Below are 21,136 nucleotides of genomic sequence, written 5' to 3'. Positions count from 1 at the left end.
CCTCTCCCCGCCTGTGGCCCGGTGTGGGGACAGAAGCACACTTCTGACCACAGGGATGCAAGCGCAGATCCCTCGGGACGACAGAACCGCGTTTGTCAGCAGAACGGAAGACCGCTGTATCTAAATGTGACAGCGAGAGCCGGTTTGGAACCCGTGTGCAGTTATATCAGGAACACTACTGCTATTGATTTTGTGGATAGATTGAAATGTCGTGGCATGTGTGCCAAACTGGTAGAGCGACTGACTGAGGCGGTTTTGCAGATCAACCCGACTTAAATTGGTCCAGGGGTGGAAAACACACAGATTGTAATTATGTCCGCACACAGAGGTGTGTGTGTGTGTTCAGTAAGTGTACACGCATGTGTTCATCACAGGGGTTTGCATGTGTGTGACTCCGAGCAATAGATCTAAAAGCAGTGACCCCGAATGAAGCGCACCTGTGCCCCTTAAGTTTATAGAGTCCCATTAGCAGAGACTCAGCGATCAGAGGGGGGAGACGGCCTATATAACTTCCCCGTGAGATGTGTTAACCTCGTCGAGTTTTCACTTTAGCACCTTGTTAGGACTTAACGCAGAATTCCCTTGTTTAGAAACTAATCTACAGAGTAGACAATACAAAGTAAAAGGTGTGGAATGAAGCCACTACAATATGGAAAGAATATATACATCATTTCCATACAGCAGTGTTCCTAATATCGCAAAGGCCAGCGTAGCATTTTAAAAGTGAGCCGTCAGACGAGACCAAAGCACTTAAGTCGGCAGATACAGGTCAGAACGTTGACCTCTTTTGAAGTTGTAGCATCACTTAGTGTACATCTTCCCCCCGCGTAGGCTGTTCACTTTCTCAGCGAACTAAATGTAAACTGCAGTTTAATATTTCATGACAGACGTACTCAAAACGCAAAAACAGACTATTTCTGCTTCATTTTTGCCTTTTCCGTTCTTCAGTTTTTCCCTCTGCTTTTTCCCGCAGTCTACTTCCTGACTAGAGATTAAATAATTCCACTGGAATCCTCTTAGGATGGGTTCCCAGCACTTGGCAATTAAACAATTACATTTAATCAGCATGGGGCGACGCTTCAAGTCACCCTCATTTCAGACGTTGATTAAAAGCAATTCTGCAGTGGTTATAGCTGTCGACATTGGAAACTGTGCTTCACTTAGGTTTACTGCATCTGTGGGGTCAGGTTGGATAACAACACGGCAGGTTCAGTGATGGTCGAGTGCCGTGTCTGCATGCGGCGGGTAGAACAGTAATGATAGAACTCGTGGCAGACATAATATTGTCCCTTAGGTCACCGCTAGTCAGATTACTTTGAGACTCTCTGACCCTCCGGCCAAGAAAGACTCAACTAACAACAGAAAGAAGAGGGACATCAAGTCACGCATGGGGGAGTCCAGATGTGTGAGCGCGTTGGTCCTTTCCCTTTTCTGCATTTGACTGCGTCCACGCACGGCTGCCTCTTCCTGCATCCACACTCAGGTGCATCTGCAGTGGATCAAATGCACCTCGACGTAGGCGATGTCATCGCGCCGTGCAACAACGTCCCCCTCTGAGCTGGAAAACAAGCCGAGAGAGGGCGCCGGGGGCGGGACGTTTTTTTTTGTTTGTCTTTGACGGTTTGAGAGGAGAGAGGACCGTGGGCCTTGCCGCCCAACGCATGGTGAAACCCAGGTGCCCCCGTTTCACAAGGCACCCCACCCCACTCCTCGGGCCTCTTAATTAGCGGCTTCCCGTCAGCTGGCACCAAAGCCTCGGAGCACCAGTCGCCGGCCTCTCCTGCCGAAGACATCCAGATTGTCAGCTTTTCTGACAGATGGAAACATGGGCGGGCTCAGCGAGAGGCATCAAGGTTTTTGCAAACCTGTAAAATAATCTGCCGACCTCCTCGTGTCCGCTGCATCCATGCTGTTGAACGCTTCCTTGGTATTAACAAGGCGGAGAATCGGCTCCATGTTTGAGTCTGTAACCAGACGTCGACGTTTTTGGATCTGATGAAGTCAAATATAGATAAAAGGCATCACCAGGACCTCGTTCTCGGCGCAGTATCAGAGCAGCGCTGTAACAATAGTCTCTTCTAATGACATTCCCCTAGTAACTTCTTGCCTCTAAGAATCTCACGGGGGAAGTGCTACAAAAAGTGATAATTACATGAAATATACATAGAGAATAAAGGGAGCATGTTTACATAACCAGGCCCATAAATATCTGACGGAGAAGACATTGTTCTCCGACTCCTTTTAAGCCGATCTCCCAGGGATGCCATTTTAATGACATGATGGTTTAAAGAGATGCTGCTCCATCTCGTTCCATATTTAATTAACTTTTGCTTTTCTGACGCAGAGGAAAAACCGAATAAAGAGACAAACACACACGCGATAGCGGGGAGACAATAACAAATAGCTGGGAGAACAGAGAGGGGAGGCAGGGGGAACACGAGCAGAGACCTTGTCACGCTTTTGTGAGCTGTTTACAATACAAGAGATGCAAAGGGAGGAGGAGGGGCGGCGGAAGAGCGAGAGCGATGAAGACTGACGCGTGTGAGGGACGACCGTAGTGAGGGGTGGGAGGGACCGCACGAGAAGGGACAACAGATTTAACGGAAATTGAGGGATACAATTGAGAAAGAGAGGAAGAGGAGGAGACGAGAGAGAGAGAGCGGGGCACTCTGGAAGTATGAGGCTCTTGTTTTCCCGAGGGGCTCCATTATGGAGCATTATTTAGTTCATCACCAGTAAGCGGGAAATAAATACATAACTGACGGTGACAGTATTTGTTTAACTGTCTACGTGTTCCAGATTTACCAAAATAAATACAATGTGTTCTATTTTGTGCACCTGCACCTGAACCGATTGTAGAGTCAAAACCATCTGAAATCATTATGTTCATGTTTTAAGGCCTTCATAGAAGAGACAGAATTCGGTGGGCTCTCCTCCTTCTTAGGAAGTGTGTTTTCTATTTTTACTGTCAGCTGTATACGGTGTACGCTGCATTATTGATACCTTCTTTCCCTTTTCTCTCCTCTTGTTAGACTCTTCCCGTGTCCTCATATCAGCACATCGGCCACATTGCTGCGCAGCCTGGAGAATTGCAGTGAATTTGACCCCACCTGGTCTATATTTTATTGCTTGCTGTTTAATACATTTTTGAAAATCCTCCCCCGGCCTACACACACACACACACACACACACACACACACACACACAAAAGATCTAGTGCTTTGTCTTTTTCAAGTGTTTGTCTTGGTGAGATGACTGGAGGGGGGTACTCACCTTCAGCTCTCCCAGTTCGGGAGACAGGGGGCATCATTATGAAGGCTGCATAGCATGCAGGGTGAATGCTTCTCCCCGTCCGTGTGTGTGTGCAGCTTGGTGATGGACTGACGGATCGGCCAGGGTTCACCCTGCTTTTTGCCCAACGTGTTCCCTGATGGGTCCCCACAAATACCACAAATAGGATGAGCCGTTTGCAAAATGCATGAGGCGGCATAAAGAATTCTTTCTTTTTTAAGTTTTGTCAGTTAAAGGGTGGGATGAAGGTGGATATCATCCACATCTCTTGGTGCCTTTTGTAATTATTATGTGGGAATCGTCTGTGTGACAGAAACAGGGAGTGTGCAACATTACACAGGGCATGAAGGCAATATAACAGGCCATTATGCTTGATCCATAAAACACACTGAAGCTGGGGCGTCCATTTTGCTGACACAGTTCTGAAGTGAAGAGACGGCTCTCTGGATGTGGAGTGCCGGTGTGAGAGATTGGGTTACCCCGGGACACTCCCAACGGATCTCCTGGCCAAATGGATCTGGATCTCACGCTTGGGCGCACATATTGAATGCCATAAGAGGTCCCTGAGGTCTCTTTCAGTGGGAGGACTGCGCAGCCTAACAATGTGGAGTTTTCACCAAACTAAATTTTGCACCAAAGAAGAGTGATAGCAAGGACACTTGAGCATAAGGGACAACCGGCGAATGCACAGCTACATCTGTGCAGGTTGCTCATAGCGGATGAAGTGGCTCATTCTCAGCCTTGAGCATAGCAACGCCGTGCACAGGTTCTGTTGGAATTCCTTAATAAAGTCTTAACACTGGCCGCCGTTTTTCCTCCAGGGGACTTAAGGGCTGTCAAATGAAAAAATCCAAAATGGCATTTTGCACACATCCTGGACAAGAACAATTGGCATTCAGCTACTCGCAAACATCTGGCCCGACTGCCCGGCCGGGCTCAGAGCAGCAGTGAGTGCCTTGTGCTTGCATCGAGGTTATGTTCAGGCAACCACGCCGCCGAGGATCAGCCGGGCTGAGTTATCTCTAAACAAGCCATCCATTCTGCTGCCTTCTGATGGACGAATACTTGGGGGCTGTGTAATTATATTGCTTTAAACGAACCCCTGAGAACGCCGCTGCCAAAGCGCCCACAAAGTCTCTCACACTTGGGCGAGTGTCAGAAGCCCACCGCTTGCGTACGCGCACATGTGTGTAACCGCGTGCGCGTGCGTAAGTGTTTCGCTGCTCAGGCCGGCGTTAAAAAGGGAGGCCGCGGTGGTTCTGATACGCCTCACAAGTGAATTTAATTAAATCATAAATATGAGCTGGAGGCCGCCACCCAATTTAATGTAATGGATGATGTGGGCCAGTCCATCTCTGGCAAAGCTAAGTTCTGGACTTGCTCAAATGCCCTTGAAGCTTATTAAAAGTGTCTGGCACGCGGAGATGCTAGCAAAGTTGTTTAATGGATGCCCAGTTTGCATTCAGGATGACAGTTAATGTTGGGCCATACCATCTCTGCTCTGGACGAGGGGTTCAGCGCGTCGATGTAAGAGGCTCAGTCCATCCCTCATAAGGTCTCCCTTACAGTAATGTAATAAAAGCTAATAGATGACAGACAACAGGCCCATTTGATATTGCGCCTGAAATAAGAGAATGTAATAAGCTTAGAAACCCAGATGACACAGAGTATTTTCTGTAAAAAATGTTTCTCCATATTTTCATCCTGAAGGGCCACATTTAAATGTTTTCCTACATGCTCTGCACATACTACATCAACAAAGCAATATTATTGTGCTTCCTTTTGTTTTTCTATGGATACAATATATGGCATCATGTATTTATTGCACACATGCATTGCTAATTAAATGCAGAAGATTCTGTGTATTTACAATAAAGGGTGAGTTCACGGCCCTTTGTTACTCACAGTGTAAGCGAGTTACAACGAGCTACAGCGCTGAGCCTCCTCAAATGAAGTCTCAAAGCATCGACAAATGTTATGCTGCTCGCGTGTCACCATTGATGAATCATTTGCTGGGACACGCAGATGTTGTTGCACGGGTTTTGTCCCATCCGGCAGCGGCAGAAGAATCTTTTCCGTGGTCTCCCGGAGTTCTGGAGAGTCCCTAAATAGACCCAGCGCAAAGGGTGTGTGGAATGGGACTGCACAGGGTGATGGGTAATGGAGTCATTAATAACACAGACCTCCCTTAAGATGCTCAGATGTTTGTTAGCGAGCGCCACTAGGGAGGGAGGGGGAATAGGACGCAATTTTACAAAAAAATAAAAACACTTTTGATGATGATCACGGCGTCGCCATCATAGGTCTTGTCTGACGGGTTAATTGCGTTCACAGACATTAACACTCAGCGCATATCGCGTTGATAATGAAGGGACAATGGAGTCATTTCCTCATACAGTTTTTAATATTTCCATCACATGTGCAACACAAAAAAATGAGGTCTGCCAAATACAGAACTCCATATTTGTACAATACATTTGAATAAGATCGGAGATAACTGTCCTTTTGCTGCAGGAGATGTTGGTTTCCTGTAAACTGTGTACGAACAACTCTCAATCAAAATGTCAAAACATTAAAGTTTTATACAAAAGTGCATCTCAGGTTCAATGAATGCAAAACATTTACATAACAGAATGGTTTAAGGTTCCGTATGCTGCCACCGTGGCTTCCAGCCGGAGCAGAGAGCGATGGGATGCAGCAAAGGAACAAGAGGAGCACTCGGGCCGCCCTCCAGGAGAGCCAGGGACGCAGTTTTGTAACCGCGCTTTATCCCCAAAACAGAACTGAAATTATGTTCAGTCCTAATGACCCCAAATCCAAATGGATTCACTCCCCTACTGCGAGAAAATATGTTATAGATAACAAACACAAAGAAAAAAAAAGAAAAGATTCCAGTAATCTCCAGGCTTCAACGAGCGGTAAACATAGACGACCGAAATGTACAGGTTGAGTCCGTGGGCTGGAGATCCCCCCCCCCCCATGCTCTGAGAGCCACGTGGGAGCTTCACGCCTGTGTTCACGAGCCAACCAGAGGAACCTCTCTAAATCTGTGTCACTGCGTTTGCATATATCAGCATCCTGTCCTGCTTCTATGTTCGCTGCGTTGTTTTCTCTCTCTCTCTCTCTCTTTCGCGCGCTTTTAATTTTTTATTTTTTTCCCCCCCTCCTTTCCATCTGAACTCCAGCGCAGGCGGTGCAGATTAGACGCACCGCCGTCCTCAGCTGGTCCTCTGGCAGCCATGTTGCGACACACACGGACAAGACCTCAGCCTGTGCTGGTGAATCGAGCTTTTCTACCCCGCGAGGACGAGAAGGGTCGTCCCCGCGACACTCGCCGGCGCTCCGGGTGGAACCCTGTTTCTCCTCTAAACCGCTTCAGACTCATCTGGTCTCCCTCTTTCTCTTTTTTTCGGACTAACATTTGTAACTGTACATTGGCAAATACTGTATAAGATTGCAATATAGCTGTAGTTAAGCAACACATGAAGAATTCTATGTACAAACAAGTTGGCTTTTTCTTTATTTTTAAAATATTGGTAAGAACGGAGAGGGCTCTTTTATGTTCTTTCCCCTTTTCTTTTTTCTTTTCTTTGCCTTTGTCTTTTTTTTCTCGCTGCGGCACGGTTCCTTGTGGTGAAACTGAACCGAAAGTTCAGTGCAAGACTGTCAGTGGGAAACTGCACTGATGGTAATTGGCGGCCAGACGTTATTTTCTGCGTCATGTGATCCTTGTTCTCGGCCGCGGCGCTGATCTTTGCCACGTTAGCTGCTGTGCTGAGTCAAGGCGTGGTTCTGCAAGGACACAGAAAGAAACAGGGGAGACATTATGATCGCGTACAAATGCATCTTCCAGCTTCCTTCCCGTTCATTAAAAAAGGACGGAGGGGACATTTTTCCTCTTTCACGAAAAGGACAATAATTGTTTAGATCTAGAAATATGTTTCAAATGGTATGATTGACAAGCACTTATGATCATCTCGACGTTTGAACAACTTCATCCTCAGGCTTTCATCATTCGGATCCAATTAACTCCAAACACGGGAGTCAAACCTGTGCGGATCAATAGCATTTTGAGATTAAGCAAAGTTAAGTCGGGGGGTCTAACGCAAACGCCACTGGCGGATCGCGTCGCACTCCTCAGAAAACCTGCCTCACGATCAAAGGCTCCGCAGCAACTTGATGCAACATCATCCTGTACAGTAGCCAAGAAACTCTCTCTGTGCGGGGGAGCCCGTCGACGGTTCTCTGAACGCTGCCCGATTCAACGGGATAACAAGCTGACAATACCGCTCCGTTTGGCTGCATCTCCCAAATTGATGCAGGCGCACACGCAGGCCGTGGAGAGTGGTTGTAGTGGGGCAGCTGTGCCAGGTTCTTTAAAGGGAGTGTGGACCAGGGGGGGTGTGTAACTGGTGTCCCCGGTGGGCTGAATCCAGGTCATCTTTTGAAGTGACTGCTAATCCCTTTAATGCAAACTACATGCCCCACTTGCTGCGCTCTGTTTAAAACACGGCCTTGGACTCCCTAAACTGGCATGGACTATACACACCTGTCACAGAGTCATCAGCACGCATGCACGCACAAATATGCCCACGCCTCAGCGCACACGTGCATTTTGTCCCGCACGCGGGGCCCCGGGAGTAAGTGCAGAAGCATGCGAAAGGACATTTTTATCGCTAAACTGGCTCGGAAATAAGGTGGTGAGAGGGACGCGATCTAAAATGATTACTGCAACCTCAGAGAGAAGGTTTACCAAAGCAGTCACCTTCAGTCCTGCTGGTGCAGAATCCCTCGGGCGGTTCCAGGAGACGACTATTAGCCCCCCCCATCCCTCGCCTTGCATTCATTCCTTCCCTCTTTACCCTCTCAGCTGCCTCCATATAAAGCATTTAAACACCTCGACAGCTTTCCTTTCAGCTAGGGCGATTACTTCCCGACAGGTGGGGTAATAAGCTGTTTGACGGGGGGAGCAGGAGTGTGACCCCTGTAGGAGTGAGCGTGGCTCGCCTGGGCCCTGCTCTCCCTTTTTTTTTTTTTTTTTTTTTGTTAAAGGCCCCGGACAGCTCCTCTGCTTCCCGCTCGCCTCTCCTGCTGAAATAAAGCTCCTTTAAGTGAGTCTGGGAGGAAACTCCCCACGGGACACTCTTTCTCTCGCTCTACCCACCTCGCCACTTCCCCCTCCTCACACTCCACCAACCAACCCCCCCCCCCCCCCCCCTCCTCCCCCTCGGTGAAGACATCCTTGGTGTTGCCGAGGAGGGACAGGAGCACGGCAACCTTATTAATGAATGCGGCCCATTACCCGTCAGCCCGGCTCCTCGGCGACTCCCAGAAGCCCCTGCAGTACGTGACTTCAAATGGCAGGATATTGACACGAGGAGAGCAAAGCGGCTAGGACTGAGCCTGTGTGTGTGTGTGTGTGTGTGTGTGTGTGTGAAAGAGAGAGAAACAGAGAGAGGAAAATTCTGCTCAACTGAGTGTGCATGCCTTTGTGTGAGTGTGCCAGTGCGTCTACGTGGGTTTGTGTGTGTGTGTGTGTGTGTGTGCGTGTCTGTGGACCCCAAAGGAACGTAGCTCCTTGGATGTAATGTAGGGCTCGTAACAGCTATTAGAGGGGAAAATAACCCCTCTGGGGACTACCCCCCCCCCTCTGCATGTCCCAGCTCTGTCTGACACGCACTGTATTCTACCTTTTCCTTAAACATGCCAGGAGTTTTCTCACTGAGGGCTTTCTCAAGGACGGTGTTAAACGACTTCAGTGGCTGTGGCAGCCATGCAGACTAAAGGGAAATAGAGGAAAAAGACGGGGGGGGGGGGGGGGGACCTTAAGAGAAGATGAGACTGATACCTTTATCTCTGTGGATACTAAACTCTGCAGTGTAGCTATAAACTGTTCTGTGTGTGAGGATGGAGGGTGAAAGGGGGGGGGGGGGGGGATTCACTTTCCTATCTTCACCCTTGTCGAGTTCTTCAAGTACCTCTGCATCGGAGAAAGCACTGTATAAGTAAAATACTGACAGGACACAACCTCAAATTCAATGTGAAAAACCTAATTCCGACGTGCCCCATCAAGGAGGATGTCACTAATGGTGTCACTCCCGAATCCCGGCAATTTGGGATTAGAGGCCTTCCATTAAGCCTTTTAGCTCTCGTCCCAACTCCCTCCTTCTGCCCCCTATTCCCCCAGAAACTCCGCCATTCTTCTCATCATCCATTTCCTTTCCTTCTATCCAGCCCTTAATCTCCTCCTCCAGCCGCTCAGCCACCTGCTGGCCACACGGGCAAGCTGCAGGGCGCAGTTAGCAGCAGCGTTCGGGTGAGCCACAGCAGTCGATTCTCCACTAAATTAAATTTTGCTCTGATCAATAATGCTTTCCCCCTGCAAAGACTGGCTGCACTGGCGTGGAGCGAGCCTCCTCCTCCTCCTCCTCCTCCTCTGCCATTCTCTCATCATTTCCGTGCCACCGTTAAAACCACCACTTTCATCTGATTACATCACCCCACTGCAACGCCCTCAGGGGTAGTGGGAGCGGAGGGGGAACATCCGGCAGGGGTCTTGTGTACTCATGCAAACAGGTGCAACATGTCTTAAGAATTTAACACTGCCGCAGAGAGGGTGAGAAAAAAAAAAGTTTGAGCGGAGAGAGAGATGCAGACAGAGCATGTCGGCCCGGGGAGTCGATTTATTAACTAATCATTCTTTGTGTCCTCCGCCATGGCTCTGGGTCTCCATCGATAGCACCCGGTCTCCAGTGAGGCAACAGAGGTGCATCTCTTGCATCAGCTGTGTGAAGGAAGTCCAGCGAAAACCAACACACATCGTCTCTTTCATCTGATCTGGCTGCATTAAAGACAATCTTCACATTGTCTAACATCACAGAGAGATGTAGAGCCTAATCGCCAGCTAACAGCGTTTGATTAGGGGGCGATGTTAATACCTGCAGAGCACACGGCGAGTAGGCTACGCGGCGTCCGCTCTCCTACCTGGTGTTGCAGCTTGTAACATTAAGCCCTGGCTTTATCCAGTGAGCAGTAACGACTTTTTAAGCCATGGCCTTTTCAGGGCATCAAGTGTGGAGCCGCCCACCGAATTTACCAAGCTACGTATCCCTCACATTCTAGGATTTTTTAATTTTAAAGTGCATGACCTCGCACTGAATAAAAGCATAAATGAATGCATGAATGTGGACAAGCTGGTAACTATTACAACTGAAATGGCTTTAATCCATTCTTTTAATAAATTACTTTCAGACTGGGCTTGTATTTTGGTAGAATGTAAAATTACCACCTCGTACTTGTATGCCTCCATATGGAAAAAGAATTGGCCCAAGGAGTTCCTGACAAATAGCTTTCATGAGAATTTAAGACGTTTGACCTTTGACCAACAACAATCTTTCATTGTTGAGTCCCAGTGGACGTTTGTGCAAAATTTAAAGAAGTTTTAAAGAAGGTTTTCCCAAAGATTCAATATTAACAAAGTCGGACAAGACAAACAACCGGGAAAGTTAAGTCAAAGTTTTGAAGAAACTCAAAATGTCTTTGGTCTTAATTTGTGTAGGATATAAAAATGTGTTAAAAGCTGAACAAGAACTGCAACTACTAAACTAGATTATTTGTTTGATTATTAGTTTTCATTTAAAAAAAAAAATCAAGTTGTTCGCTAGTGCACTTTATTGTTTAATATTTTTTAACTTTTTAAATATTTTTAATTTTTAACTTTAACTTTATTCTCTTATTTTATACTAACCCATAGCATTATTCTACCAACCCATAGCCTTATTCTACTAACCCATAGCATTATTCTACCAACCCATAGCCTTGCTATACTAACCCATAGCATTATTCTACCAACCCATAGCCTTACTATACTAACCCATAGCATTATTCTACTAACCCATAGCATTATTCTACTAACCCATAGCCTTATTCTACTAACCCATAGCATTATTCTACCAACCCATAGCCTTACTATACTAACCCATAGCATTATTCTACTGACCCATAGCCTTACTATACTAACCCATAGCATTATTCTACCAACCCATAGCCTTACCATACTAACCCATAGCATTATTCTACTAACCCATAGCCTTATTCTACTGACCCATAGCCTTATTCTACTGACCCATAGCATTATTCTACTAACCCATAGTCTTATTCTACTAACCCATTGCCTTATTCTACTAACCCATAGTCTTATTCTACTGACCCATATCCTTATTCTACTAACCCATAACCTTATTCTACTAACCCATAACATTATTCTACTAACCCATAGCATTATTCTACTAACCCATTGCATTATTTTACTAACCCATAATCTTATTCTACTAACCCATAGCATTATTCTACTAACCCATAACCTTATTCTACTGACCCATAGTCTTATTCTACTAACCCATTGCCTTATTCTACTAACCCATAGCCTTATTCTACTGACCCATAGCCTTATTCTACTAACCCATAGCCTTATTCTACTAACCCATAGCCTTATTCTACTGACCCATAGCCTTATTCTACTAACCCATAGCCTTATTCTACTAACCCATAACCTTATTATACTAACTCATAGCCTTATTCTACTGACCCATAGCCTTATTCTACTAACCCATAACCTTATTCTACTAACCCATAGCCTTATTCTACTAACCCATAGCCTTATTCTACTGACCCATAGCCTTATTCTACTAACCCATAACCTTATTCTACTAACCCATAGCCTTATTCTACTAACCCATAGCCTTATTCTACTGACCCATAGCCTTATTCTACTGACCCATAGCCTTATTCCGCTAACCCATAACCTTATTCTACTAACCCATAGCCTTATTCTGCTAACCCATAACCTTATTCTACTAACCCATAGCCTTATTCTACTGACCCATAGCCTTATTCTGCTAACCCATAACCTTATTCTACTAACCCATAGCCTTATTCTACCAACCCATAACCTTATTCTACTAACCCATAGCCTTATTCTGCTAACCCATAACCTTATTCTACTAACCCATAGCCTTATTCTACTAACCCATAGCCTTATTCTGCTAACCCATAACCTTATTCTACTAACACATAGCCTTACTCTACTAACCCATAGCCTTATTCTACTAACCCATAGCCTTATTCTACTAACACATAGCCTTATTCTACTAACCCATAACCTTATTCTACTAACCCATAGCCTTATTCTACTAACCCATTGCCTTATTCTACTAACCCATAGCCTTATTCTACTAACCCATAGCCTTATTCTACTGACCCATAGCCTTATTCTACTAACCCATAGCCTTATTCTACTAACCCATAGCCTTATTCTACTAACCCATAGCATTATTCTACTAACCCATAGCCTTATTCTACTAACCCATAGCATTATTCTACCAACCCATAGCCTTACTATACTAACCCATAGCATTATTCTACTGACCCATAGCTTTACTATACTAACCCATAGCATTATTCTACCAACCCATAGCCTTACCATACTAACCCATAGCATTATTCTACTAACCCATAGCCTTATTCTACTGACCCATAGCCTTATTCTACTGACCCATAGCATTATTCTACTAACCCATAGTCTTATTCTACTAACCCATTGCCTTATTCTACTAACCCATAGTCTTATTCTACTGACCCATATCCTTATTCTACTAACCCATAACCTTATTCTACTAACCCATAACATTATTCTACTAACCCATAGCATTATTCTACTAACCCATTGCATTATTTTACTAACCCATAATCTTATTCTACTAACCCATAGCATTATTCTACTAACCCATAACCTTATTCTACTGACCCATAGTCTTATTCTACTAACCCATTGCCTTATTCTACTAACCCATAGCCTTATTCTACTGACCCATAGCCTTATTCTACTAACCCATAGCCTTATTCTACTGACCCATAGCCTTATTCTACTAACCCATAGCCTTATTCTACTAACCCATAACCTTATTATACTAACTCATAGCCTTATTCTACTGACCCATAGCCTTATTCTACTAACCCATAACCTTATTCTACTAACCCATAGCCTTATTCTACTAACCCATAGCCTTATTCTACTGACCCATAGCCTTATTCTACTAACCCATAACCTTATTCTACTAACCCATAGCCTTATTCTACTAACCCATAGCCTTATTCTACTGACCCATAGCCTTATTCTACTGACCCATAGCCTTATTCTGCTAACCCATAACCTTATTCTACTAACCCATAGCCTTATTCTGCTAACCCATAACCTTATTCTACTAACCCATAGCCTTATTCTACTGACCCATAGCCTTATTCTGCTAACCCATAACCTTATTCTACTAACCCATAGCCTTATTCTACCAACCCATAACCTTATTCTACTAACCCATAGCCTTATTCTGCTAACCCATAACCTTATTCTACTAACCCATAGCCTTATTCTACTAACCCATAGCCTTATTCTGCTAACCCATAACCTTATTCTACTAACACATAGCCTTACTCTACTAACCCATAGCCTTATTCTACTAACCCATAGCCTTATTCTACTAACACATAGCCTTATTCTACTAACCCATAACCTTATTCTACTAACCCATAGCCTTATTCTACTAACCCATTGCCTTATTCTACTAACCCATAGCCTTATTCTACTAACCCATAGCCTTATTCTACTAACCCATAGCCTTATTCTACTAACCCATAGCCTTATTCTACTAACCCATAGCATTATTCTACCAACCCATAGCCTTACTATACTAACCCATAGCATTATTCTACTGACCCATAGCTTTACTATACTAACCCATAGCATTATTCTACCAACCCATAGCCTTACCATACTAACCCATAGCATTATTCTACTAACCCATAGCCTTATTCTACTGACCCATAGCATTATTCTACTAACCCATAGTCTTATTCTACTAACCCATTGCCTTATTCTACTAACCCATAGTCTTATTCTACTGACCCATATCCTTATTCTACTAACCCATAACCTTATTCTACTAACCCATAACATTATTCTACTAACCCATAGCATTATTCTACTAACCCATTGCATTATTTTACTAACCCATAATCTTATTCTACTAACCCATAGCATTATTCTACTAACCCATAACCTTATTCTACTGACCCATAGTCTTATTCTACTAACCCATTGCCTTATTCTACTAACCCATAGCCTTATTCTACTGACCCATAGCCTTATTCTACTAACCCATAGCCTTATTCTACTAACCCATAGCCTTATTCTACTGACCCATAGCCTTATTCTACTAACCCATAGCCTTATTCTACTAACCCATAACCTTATTATACTAACTCATAGCCTTATTCTACTGACCCATAGCCTTATTCTACTAACCCATAACCTTATTCTACTAACCCATAGCCTTATTCTACTAACCCATAGCCTTATTCTACTGACCCATAGCCTTATTCTACTAACCCATAACCTTATTCTACTAACCCATAGCCTTATTCTACTAACCCATAGCCTTATTCTACTGACCCATAGCCTTATTCTACTGACCCATAGCCTTATTCCGCTAACCCATAACCTTATTCTACTAACCCATAGCCTTATTCTGCTAACCCATAACCTTATTCTACTAACCCATAGCCTTATTCTACTGACCCATAGCCTTATTCTGCTAACCCATAACCTTATTCTACTAACCCATAGCCTTATTCTACCAACCCATAACCTTATTCTACTAACCCATAGCCTTATTCTGCTAACCCATAACCTTATTCTACTAACCCATAGCCTTATTCTACTAACCCATAGCCTTATTCTGCTAACCCATAACCTTATTCTACTAACACATAGCCTTACTCTACTAACCCATAGCCTTATTCTACTGACCCATAGCCTTATTCTACTAACCCATAGCCTTATTCTACTAACCCATAACCTTATTCTACTAACCCATAGCCTTATTCTACTAACCCATTGCCTTATTCTACTAACCCATAGCCTTAGAGTTTCATTTTATTTTATTACCTGTGCACTGCTGTCTTGTTGTCTATTGTTTCACTGTCTACCGTCACGCACCAACCGCCAAGACAAATTCCTTGTATGTTTGACGTATTTTGGCAATAAATGATTCCTGATTTCTGAGGACACTTTTTCGTGTGTCGTGACTCGTCCCCTTAAAGGGGGGAGATGTGCTAATGTGAGTCGAGTACGTCTTAGTTACAGTAAAGGCGCTCATTAAAGACACTATTTAATTAGGACAGGGAAGCACATTTATTTTAACCCCTGAGGCTCAAGTGTCTTATTTACTTTATCTATAATCCAAAATGTGAAGGAACAGTCAGAAACCTGTAAACAGCCCCTCTGAGCTCAGAGTTCCTCCAGCCCCGTGTCGCTGCGTAGCTTCATCTGGAGCGCGGCGACTGTGCACAAAACCAGCGAGACCCTGCAAACCCGTGGTCATCACTCAGGAATTTAATTAACGCAAAAAAATAAAATAATAATGGCATCAAATGACACTAAAACAAAGAACCCGAGGACTGTCTTTGGGGAGCCAAACTGCTCGGTCACTTAAGGCAAAGAAATGACTTGGTTATTTGAGATAACGCACGTCCGAAGGATAAACAAGGGACGATACCGACCCCCGTTGTGTCGCGCTTCGTTTTTTATTATCGCCCAAAACTGTTGTGGAGAAAGACAAGAGTGCTGCATTCCGCCTTGATCTTTAATGGTGTGTTGGACTCGGCCCAGTATCGACTGAGTCCTCCCTTTGTGCATTCCCTACCGTTGACCGGTCCACTGAGGGAGTAATCCTTCCCCGCTTTGACCTCGGGCCAGGCTTACTGCCGCCTGGTTTAGCCAATGAGGAACACAGTCAAACAAATAAATAAATAACGCAGCAGTTGGCGTTCGCCACAGTCATCACTTATCGGGCCGCGCGGAGGGTCGACCCCAAACACTGTTGTGCCACAACCGGCCTGGTCTCCTTGGTAACAGACTGACTTGTTTGAAGCGAGGTGCCCGGGGAGTCGTGCTCATGCAGTAACGGCACCGGGCCAGGGTGGAGCCGACAACGGCGACGCGTTTCAAAAGGCCTCCGTGTGTCTCATTTTGCGTCCGGTGGTGTATTTGCGCTGAATGCTTGTGAAAAATAAATATTACATCCGCCGCGCTCAAAATGCTTTGATTATATGTCCAACCGCCCCGACCGAATGCTTCTGAGGTGTAAGCGGAGATGACGGACCACCCTTTTTGTGGGTTGGTGCTTTGTAGCTGCAAATGATACTCATTACCTTGTCTAAGTAGACAAGTGAATGGTACTAGAAACACACTATGCAGTGATCCCGCTGTTTGACTGAGGTAGCAAAACAACTGCACAACCGCTGTGTTATTATGGGGCCTCATTAAGTGAGGCGAGAGTGGGAGACGGGGGAGAGGGAGAGGGGGAAAGCGATAGAGTGAGGGCCAGCAAGAGGGAGGCAGGGGAAAAAAAAGGAGAGGTGGGGGAAAAAAACAACAACACTGGAGAGCGATACGAGCCGCCGTCTGAGGTGATAGCGACACACAGATGCCTTTCCAGCCAAAATGAAGACTATGACTAAAGAACCCAATTAAGGGCTTTCTTAAGGGAGCCATCTTGGGAGGGGGATGGGTCTTCCTGGGACATGAGCCCTGGGCTACATCCTCTAATTAGACAGAGCGAGGGGGGAGGATCTCTGCCTGTCACTGGGAGGGAGATGGGGTCCGTGGGGTTCCACATGTCAGTCCCAGAAACAAAACACAATTACTCTCACATTTAACCACTTCAGTCGCAGACAGACTTTGACTGGGAATGCTACAGAGCGTCTGCCCCCCCCCCCCCCCCCCCCCCCTCCTGTGCTGCGTGATATGCCACTTCACAAATGCGGAGATTTCTGAGGACTAAATCTTTTCTGCTGCATTTCCACCCCTCTTTCGAAGGGCGCGAGAGTGGATCTGCACCTCCCAACGAAATGGAGGAGCGCGTCGGAACGTTGCCTTTTAATTGACGCGCGTCATTTCAGCCTCCTTTTCGACAACTGAAGAGCCAAATTACGTTGGTGGCGCGACGCGCAAATGTGAAATTGGTGAGGGAATAATCGTGGCAATGCTGTTTATTTTGCCTCTGCTGCATTCTGTTAACATCAACAGCATAATGGGCATTTGAAAATCAAATCGCTACGGGCAGTAGATTAAAGTTCCTGAGAAGCGCTTAAAATGGCCTTCATCAAAGTTACCCAAAGAGTCAACTAAGAAAAGTAAAGGAGGCGCGTTTGAGGGAGCGATCCGGTGATGGATTCTAGCACAGTACACCAAGCGTCTCCTCTTTGTTTGGATTTAACTTTCCCCAGTGGTGCAACACGGGAAAAGAACAGCTCAAAGGCTTCTGGGAGTTTTTGTCATGTCTCCCTCCAGACAATGTGTTTGCATGCACATATCATACCCGGGGAGAGACGGAAACAAAGACAAATACATACAGCACGCACACAGATGCACACACACACACATGCACACACACACTGAGGAAGAGAATATCCTCCCAGGATCATTAGGTCTGTCATGCTGTCTAATTCTGATCCACCTACAAAACTAGAACACCACTATCGTGATACATCACTCGGCATCTAAGGGTGTTTATGTCCCCATTTACAGTGTGTGTACAGTGTTGTACATAATTATAAATAAGCTTAAATATTAATGATGTGAGCCTCACAAGCAGCTGTTTTTTCTTTCTTTTTTCTTAATTCATTGTTCTTTTATTTTGTAGCGCAACTTTTTTGAAATGGTGACAGAATTCCGAGCACCTGGGGTGATAAAGAAGAAAACAAGTTGTCATATAAAAGGAAGAGGAAAATATGTATGCAACTTTCAAAAGCATAAAGAGCTGTCACGGTTGGCAGATGCAGATATTCTGAGAAACTGGGGTGTTTGAGAGCCTCTCAGGGACAATCACATGAAGCTTTGCTTTTGTGCCACACTTTTGGGACGTGGGGCAGCTGGGGCGTTTTTGGGGGCATATTTAAAATTCATGAAAAGTAGAAAGAAGAAAAAAAAAACTTCTTGGGGGAAATAATGTCTCCGAGCGGAGGAGTGCTACTCTTCAGACTCTGTGCAAAGGGAGGAAGAATATGAAAGGCATAAGATATTGTTTTAAAGATCATTTGTAGAATAAACTCAAGGCATTCTATGCATTATAATATAAAAGCACAACACACCCTGAGTGCATTTAGTTGTTTCCTCTATAGCTTCTCTGCGACGTGCATCATGACATGCATGGCTGCTTACACCTGGTGAGCATGAAGCCTATAAATACGCTTAATTAAAACAGCGGACCTGGTCACAGCTTGGCAATAATGGCCATCACACGGGGAGAGGAGAGTCTCATTTGTGTGGGGAAGTAGAACACGATGCAGATGTGCTCCTGTCACTTTCCCCGCTCATTAAGGCCAGGGACGCTTTAGATTGTCTTTGAAGGAATCCTTTTTAAAACACACGCCAATTAAGGTGTGTGTCCTGCGGGCGTCTGGCGACGAGGGAGAAGTAACGCGGTACGCCGGGTCCTTCCACTGCTCCGTCTATCGCTGCCAGGCTCAACACAGGACTTACGATCGCGTGTCACTTCCGAGCAATGATAATGAAATTGGACGATTGAGAGGGGGGAAAAAAGACAGCCCGTCTCGAATGGATCGAGGGAGTCTCGCGTAGAAAATGTCATCTTCACTGGTGTGTTAGTTCAATCTCATTGACTTTTCTTTGGAGGAACTGGAGTCACTGGGAGAGCTCTCTCCCGTACACCGTTTCTCAGGAGGAGCCGAACTCGCGTGTTTCAACACAAAAGAGGAATGTCAGATTTAAGCCTATCGGTTAATTAAGCCGCTTAATGAAGCCGGTCAGCGTCTCAGTTCCTCTCACCACTTAAAAAGCGACTGCAAATGCTTCACACCGCAACACGGACGCTGCGGAAACCGAGCAACGTTTCTTCCTGGTTGGCTTTTAAATGTTATCACGTCGAAATAAAAAAAAACTGCAAAACATCAGTGAAGTATCTCATTTGCGGGAGACGGTGCAGCAAAACCATGTTTCCCAGTCGCTCGAGGCGCGGGCAGCGGTTGAGGGTCAGAGATGGCGCCTCGCAGCCAGCCAGCTTGCCCTACCCATCAGCACCTCATGAAATATCGAGACCTCGCTCCATATTTTAATGGGGTGGAGGCTGCGTGACGGTGGAGCGTCCTCTGGAGTTTTTTCGAGGGGGAATGGTGGATCTTTTTTTTTGTTTTTTTTTTGTCCGTGAAAGAAAGAGGAAAGAGGGAGAGCAAGGGAGGGCGAGAGGGATTATTCCTCCTTTGGAATCTGGATTCTGGGGCACACGGGCCCAGGAGTCAGTCAATCTGGCCAGTCTGAGGGGGGGCGCTGGCTGGCCGGGGGGTCCTAGGAGGGCTGATTAGACGGATGCTCTCCCATCATCCGTCTCGACAGGCTGGCGAAAATTGGCTAGCCCCTCGCAGGGTAGAGTTCACGGGGGGAGGCGGTGGGGGAGGATGTGGAGCGGTGCACTGGATACCTGTCACAGCCTTTGGTCTGTTTCAGGATCTCAGCAGCAAATTAATAAAAGATCCTCTTCCCGCTTCGCTTTACCTGCCGTGGCAGCTCTCCCTCTCGCTCGGTCCTTCTCCCAGCTCGCGTTGGCCCTTTGACCCCGCCGACTAGTGTGCGAGATGGGGAGCCCGGGCCGCCTGCGAGCGGGCCACAGTGTCAGGGAGAAATAGGGAGAAACTCCAAACTCAAGACCCGGGAAAGGGGGGAGCGCCGGAAGACAGCTCCACTTCAGACGGACTGACAAACGACCGCCTGGTGTCAGGGAGGCATTTTGAAGTGTGACGCACGAGAAAAGATAAACCGCATAGAAAACAACCGCTGAAAAGTAAGACTCAGACCTGCGCTGCTCAACTATGGACAGTGCAAGAGGGCGAATCCAACGTCCTCAGCTCAAGATGAGGAACAAACAACGGTCACGGTGTGAATAATGTGACCACATGAATTGTTCTGTGTGATTCTGTGCGCTCACATGGGACAGGAAAGGGCGCAAAGGATCACCTTATCCCCAAACCTGTCCTTTCACAATAAAGATCCAGGAGGATCCACTCTTGTCTTTTCACAGGGAGTAAGACAATAGAATCGTGCATGAAACCACACAAACCAATTACAACAAAACAGAAAAGTATGAAAAGTTTCAGGCTGCAGCACCTCTCGCTGCACAGAGAACACGCACAGTGCTGAGAGATGCAAATGTGATGCATGGGAGGCCTTGGCGTTACTGAAAAGACTCCATGTTAGCCGATTGGTGGAGCACGAGGATTGATAAGTAACCTTCCGCTTGTTTTATTCACAGTTGCGGGGCTCGAGTGACCGGCGGATAATGATCAACTTCACCTTCCTCCTGGCAGACACACGCCTCCATGTTTACAACCTGAATCTCAATATGAAAATCGTTGCCGATCGATGGGCAAGCAGGCACCCGGATGCTTCCTCGGGCTGCTTGCTAATCCCACTTTCAGATAAATATACTTGGAGGATGAGGGCAGGGGCCTTGGATTTCTCTCAGTGCTTCGAGGCGAATTAAGAACAATTTCAGTGATTGGAGTGAGCACTTTTGTTATGGGCTACTCATTTTTTAATCATTCCGTCTCAAAAGCTAATAGAAAAAGGTTCTGGATATGAGAAGTGTGCCGTGTGTGAGGCAGATAATCCCCAAAACAAAACAGAGCCGCTTGAAAACACCACAGTGAAATAACATAATACGGTCTGTTTCATTTTTTTGCAGCTCCTCCAAGGACCTGAGAAAAAGATTGCTAG

At 45.8% G+C, this 21,136-nt stretch overlaps 1 protein-coding gene across 11 annotated transcripts in view; it reads right to left on the bottom strand.

The window, feature by feature from the left end:
• Positions 1 to 5,676: 5,676 nt before the first annotated feature.
• znf521 (zinc finger protein 521) overlaps positions 5,677 to 21,136 on the bottom strand; it is an 88,028-nt gene continuing 72,568 nt past the window's right edge. For all 11 annotated transcript variants that reach the window (XM_078098587.1, XM_078098585.1, XM_078098586.1 and 8 more), the window contains one exon: positions 5,677 to 7,083. In XM_078098587.1, coding sequence (XP_077954713.1) covers positions 7,054 to 7,083 — 30 coding nt within the window. In that variant the 3' untranslated portion in view covers positions 5,677 to 7,053. The remainder of the gene's footprint in view (positions 7,084 to 21,136) is intronic.

Source organism: Gasterosteus aculeatus, chromosome 3, assembly GCF_964276395.1.
Source record: "Gasterosteus aculeatus chromosome 3, fGasAcu3.hap1.1, whole genome shotgun sequence".
In the NCBI taxonomy this organism is placed as follows: Eukaryota; Metazoa; Chordata; class Actinopteri; order Perciformes; family Gasterosteidae; genus Gasterosteus; species Gasterosteus aculeatus.
Note: the sequence above shows the minus strand (reverse complement) of the source record. Positions and strands in the feature narration are given on the sequence as shown.